This window comes from Limulus polyphemus, unplaced genomic scaffold (genome assembly GCF_000517525.1).
Source record: "Limulus polyphemus unplaced genomic scaffold, Limulus_polyphemus-2.1.2 Scaffold2706, whole genome shotgun sequence".
Lineage (NCBI taxonomy): Eukaryota > Metazoa > Arthropoda > Merostomata > Xiphosura > Limulidae > Limulus > Limulus polyphemus.
The window spans coordinates 112,832-117,354 of record NW_013668316.1 but is presented as its reverse complement, the minus strand read 5'-3'; the positions used below and the strand labels follow the sequence as shown (position 1 = coordinate 117,354).

General features: G+C 32.3%; 1 protein-coding gene across 2 annotated transcripts in view; it reads right to left on the bottom strand.

Moving 5' to 3' along the window:
* Nucleotides 1-182: 182 nt before the first annotated feature.
* The window catches only part of LOC106467688 (proclotting enzyme-like), a 38,468-nt gene continuing 34,127 nt past the window's right edge, over nucleotides 183-4,523 (bottom strand). For both annotated transcript variants that reach the window (XM_013928064.2, XM_022395889.1), the window contains 2 exons: nucleotides 1,680-1,825; nucleotides 183-1,330 (listed from right to left, as the gene is read on the bottom strand). In XM_013928064.2, the coding sequence (XP_013783518.1) occupies nucleotides 1,172-1,330; nucleotides 1,680-1,825 (305 nt within the window). In that variant the 3' untranslated portion in view covers nucleotides 183-1,171. The remainder of the gene's footprint in view (nucleotides 1,331-1,679; nucleotides 1,826-4,523) is intronic.

The following is a 4,523-nucleotide window of genomic DNA, read 5'->3' as shown; positions in this document are numbered from 1 at the left end:
GCATAAATCAGTTAAATGACGAAAAATTAGGTGTCTATTTACTTGTGACCACTCAGTGTATGTTGAATGGGTTACAGATAAGCGTACAGTTGTATATGAACGTAGTGTATTTAATGGCATGTTTTAGTAAATCACTCGAAATATGCGTAATATACTTTAAATAAATCATATAGTCATTGATATAACATCAAGAATTTTATTTTCATAATATGCAAGAGTAGAACTAATAAATGTTGTGAAGCGCATAGAAGTTACTCTAAACTATTATGGAAAAAAAAAAGATAAACCATGGGTTTCGAAGATAGTCACTCAGGTAGAAGAGAAATTCGTTTATCAATAATTGATCAGTCAGTATTGGGAAGGAAAGTCAATGCTTCTCAACTGGGTGAATGGTTCACCCAAGGGTTAATGAGATCAGAATCGGAGTGAGCGAATACGATCAATTATACAAGAAATTCAAGAGCAAAAAAATCATTATTATTATTTATTGTAGTTTGGTGTATATTTAAGTCATAATAAAGAATTTTGCATTTAAATTTAGTACCGTCTTTTTTCGAACTGAGGTGAATGGACTGTTGTGAAAAACTTTTAGGTGTGAATGATAAGGGTTTGTTTTTAATTATGCACAAAGCTACACAAGGGCTATCTGTGCTCAGCCCACCACGGGTATCGAAACCCGGTTTCTAGCGTTGTAAGTCCGCAGACATACCGCTGTGCCACTGGGGGGCCAAATGAAAAGGGAAAAGGTTGAGAAGCACTGAGGTAACCAAGTTGGCAGTTATTATAGGTTTCAATTATTCACACATCGCTAGAAAGAGAAACATTGAATAGTAACAAAACTAAAGTTAATTTATTTTTAACAATTATGTTTGACGAAATTAAGAAAATTAAATCACGAAAGAAAGGTATGAAAGATTCTAATCGACACTGATGTTCATTGATGACGGAAAAAAGTAAAACATGTCCGCTTAATCTAGATAATTCAGATTTTGTTAATGATTTATTCGACTGTCTTACTTTTTTTTAATAAAATACACGGTACAAATATTTAAGAAAAAAGGTTCGCCAAATTTCATTAAAAGATCGTTCTGTCCTCTGTTTAATTTTAAGTTGCTCTGCTATTGGTAAGTATGTGTTAAATATTCGAAATGAAGACATTCGCAGCTTTAGTCTACACCATATTTACTGCAATCCAATCTAAAAACTCGGTCACTTTTGTGTAAACCCCAGGAAATCCAGGCAACGCGCATTTCTTTCCGAAAGACACAATTCCAACGAGATAAAAGTTCCCGCTTTTATCAGGCAACATCATTGGACCTCCAGAATCACCCTGTAATATTAGAAAAGTTGATTACGTGGCATTCTTATTTTTCTGACTAAAGAAGATAAGTACATTAGAATACTATATGCTAAGTTACCACTGAACATAGACTGGATTAGTAAAAAAAAAAAAGGGGAGTATTTACTTGAAAGTGTTCCAAAAATACTAGCATCGAGAAGTTACCTTGGCAATTATTAAAAAATAACAGTCTAAGGTATGTAAAAAGTCTTAAGTGTTGTGGTTTATGAAAGTATTTATTTTCTGTTGTTTATATATAATGTGCAATGGTCAAAATATTTGTCTCTTAGAAAAAAATAATAGAAATTGAAAGTTTTTTGTAGTTTAAAATCAAACTCACCTGGCAAGCATCTTTACCGCCATCTGCATACCCAGCACACATATACACGTTTGTAATATTTAAATCCTTCTCGTAGGCCTGCCTGCAGGGCTCGTGTCCCCATATTGGTAACTGCACTTCTCGTAATACTGCACTAGATGGGCCATCTAAATAAATGGAAAGAAATATGCTTTGTGCCAAGTTTTCATACAAGATTTTATTACAGCAAAAAAAATATCTATTAAATATTGTGAAAAAATACAGGAATCAACCTACGACGTGAGGTAATCACGATGTTTTTATCATATCAATATTTTTCCGATATAACTAGTAGAAAGTAACTACCCCGTCCCTGTGGAACACTTGCCTCAAAAGTAAAGTAGGTGCCTTCTACGTTTATTCTGCATTTTCTAAGAAGTTAGACAACCAGCGAATAATACCTGTTGATAATTCTCATTATTTTAATTTATATATTAAACTGTTATGACATGCAGTGTCGAATTCTCTCTATATCAAGAAAGCAGGCGTCATTTTTTTTTTATTTTATTGTTGTTGGTTTTTTTTTTTATTTTTAACTCTTGTGATTTCAGTTAACCTAACCAAATGATCTGTAGTTTGCCAACATTTCCTGAAACCATTTTGAACTTAGGGTAATTTTGAGGTGATCTCGAAGAAAGTAGAGATCCTGTTATTAAGTCTTATTGAAATTTTGTCAACAACACTAGTCAGACTGACTAGTCGACGGCTACCTGGTTTATTTGCTTGTTTGCCTTCCTTTAGAAACATAAGAACATTTGCCTGCTTTCAAAAGGTTGGGATAAATTATATAAAGCTGTTTAAGTGGTCAAACAATTTCCGACTACCCTTTTTTATAGGAGAAAAGCTTGTATTCCACATTCTCCTGGAGCTTTATTTTTAAGTTTGATTTACAGATATAATTACTTATGATTTTGTTATAGTCTATTATTTTACTTTCATAATAGTTATTGTTTATATTTTGTGGATTTATTGTAGTTACTCGGAAATATGGTGTTTATATTTGTTTATTTTATTCTGTATATTCGTTAACTGTGTTAAAACAGTGCGTTTCCATGTCTGGTTCAATTGTTCTTTAAAGACTTCAGCTTTTTGTTCATTTTCATATGCTATTTTCTTTTCACGGTGTAAGGTTGGATATATTTTATACCTATTTTGATTATTTGTGAATAGTTTACAGATGTGACCAACAGTTTAGGGTATGTGTGTTCATTCAGCGTTGAACAAAAAAATTATCCCAGTTATCTTCTTGCAATCGTTTTTATTTTGTTTCTAACATACTAATTCTCTTCATCTTCATCGGGGATTCGGTCCATGTTTTAAACAAGGGAGGGTCAGATTCAGCGTTGACCTCTTTCTCACTCTCTGGAATTGTTATTTTGTTTGCACTGTTACCGAATCCTAGGTAACCCTTGTTACATTGTTGTTGCATTATTCACAGTATCTTAAGTTTTGTCCATTTGTAATGTTTAATGCACAAACAAATCTCAATAGAAAAAGCAACATTAAAAAATCTTGTAATGTTTACTAAAAGCTTGTCAGATTTCAGGAAGATACACTTTGTTTAGTTAGTTATATTCAATCCTTACAAGATTCATCAATAAATAAATAAATATATATATTGTTATTAAATAGTTATTATATAGTTATTAATATTTTTTGTTGTATTATCAGAAAAATAATCAACCAATCAAAATTCAATTTCAGATTGCCATTTTCAATTATTCTAAATATCCAAGTAATCAAAATAGTTATTTTTGATTTTAAGCACAAAGCTACATAATGAGCTATCAATTAACCAGTCAGATGCTAAGCATGAACGGTTGGTTTGAATTTCGCGCGAAGCTACTCGAGGACTATCTGCTCTAGCCGTCCCTAATTTACCAGTGATGAACTAGAAAAAAAAACAGCACCCTCAGCCAACTTTTAGGCTACGCTAATTGATTGGCGAGATTTGACAGTCAGTTTTAGAATGAATCTCTGGCTCCTAAGTGCGGAGCGTGATTTCATATCTGCTAGGTCACGCCATGCCCACAATGAGAAGTTGAAAGATATCCCGTTTTCAAACTTCTCTGAAAAATTAAAATAAATAAATAAACAGTAAAAATATACTTATAACCGTGGGGCACGCAACTATTACTATAGCAACATGCAAATTATATCTGGAAGTACAAATTTAAAAATAAAGAGATTTAAAAAAAATTACAGTACAAATACTACTTCTAAGTAATAGAGTAAGAACAATGACACGTATAGTGTATACAAAAATAGGTTATACGGGGGTGCAGCGAGTGCAAAACTAGTGTTCTGGAAAAGGTGCACCATAAAATAATTTACGCACCAAGATAATTGTGGAAAAGTTCATGAAACACCGTCAATTACGGCAAATATATCGCATTGGCCTATATTTAACACAACAGAATAAAACCTAAAAACGTCATCGGTAATTATTGTAACAATTACATTAGCCAGTGCTTGAAATGAGCTAGTATTGTGTACCGGTGCTTTTATACTCTGAAGACTTGCGTACCGGTAGTTCTCGTCATAACAACAATTATGTATCTAAGTGCGTATCCGCTTTCCGTTTTCACTGTTGTGAAGATTTTAATTTGTTTTTATTAAACATTGTTAATTTTCAGTATTTCCAAAAATCATTGTTGAAAGTATTATTATAAAGTAGCATAGAAATCTGCAGTTTTATTTCTTAATTCAACACAAATCGAGATGACGCCTTCGCCAAGTTTAAAACACTTCTACATCTGTACCATACAGTATTCAAATAATATTACCAACATATGTAAAAAAAATTAAAGGAGATCCATGGTAACA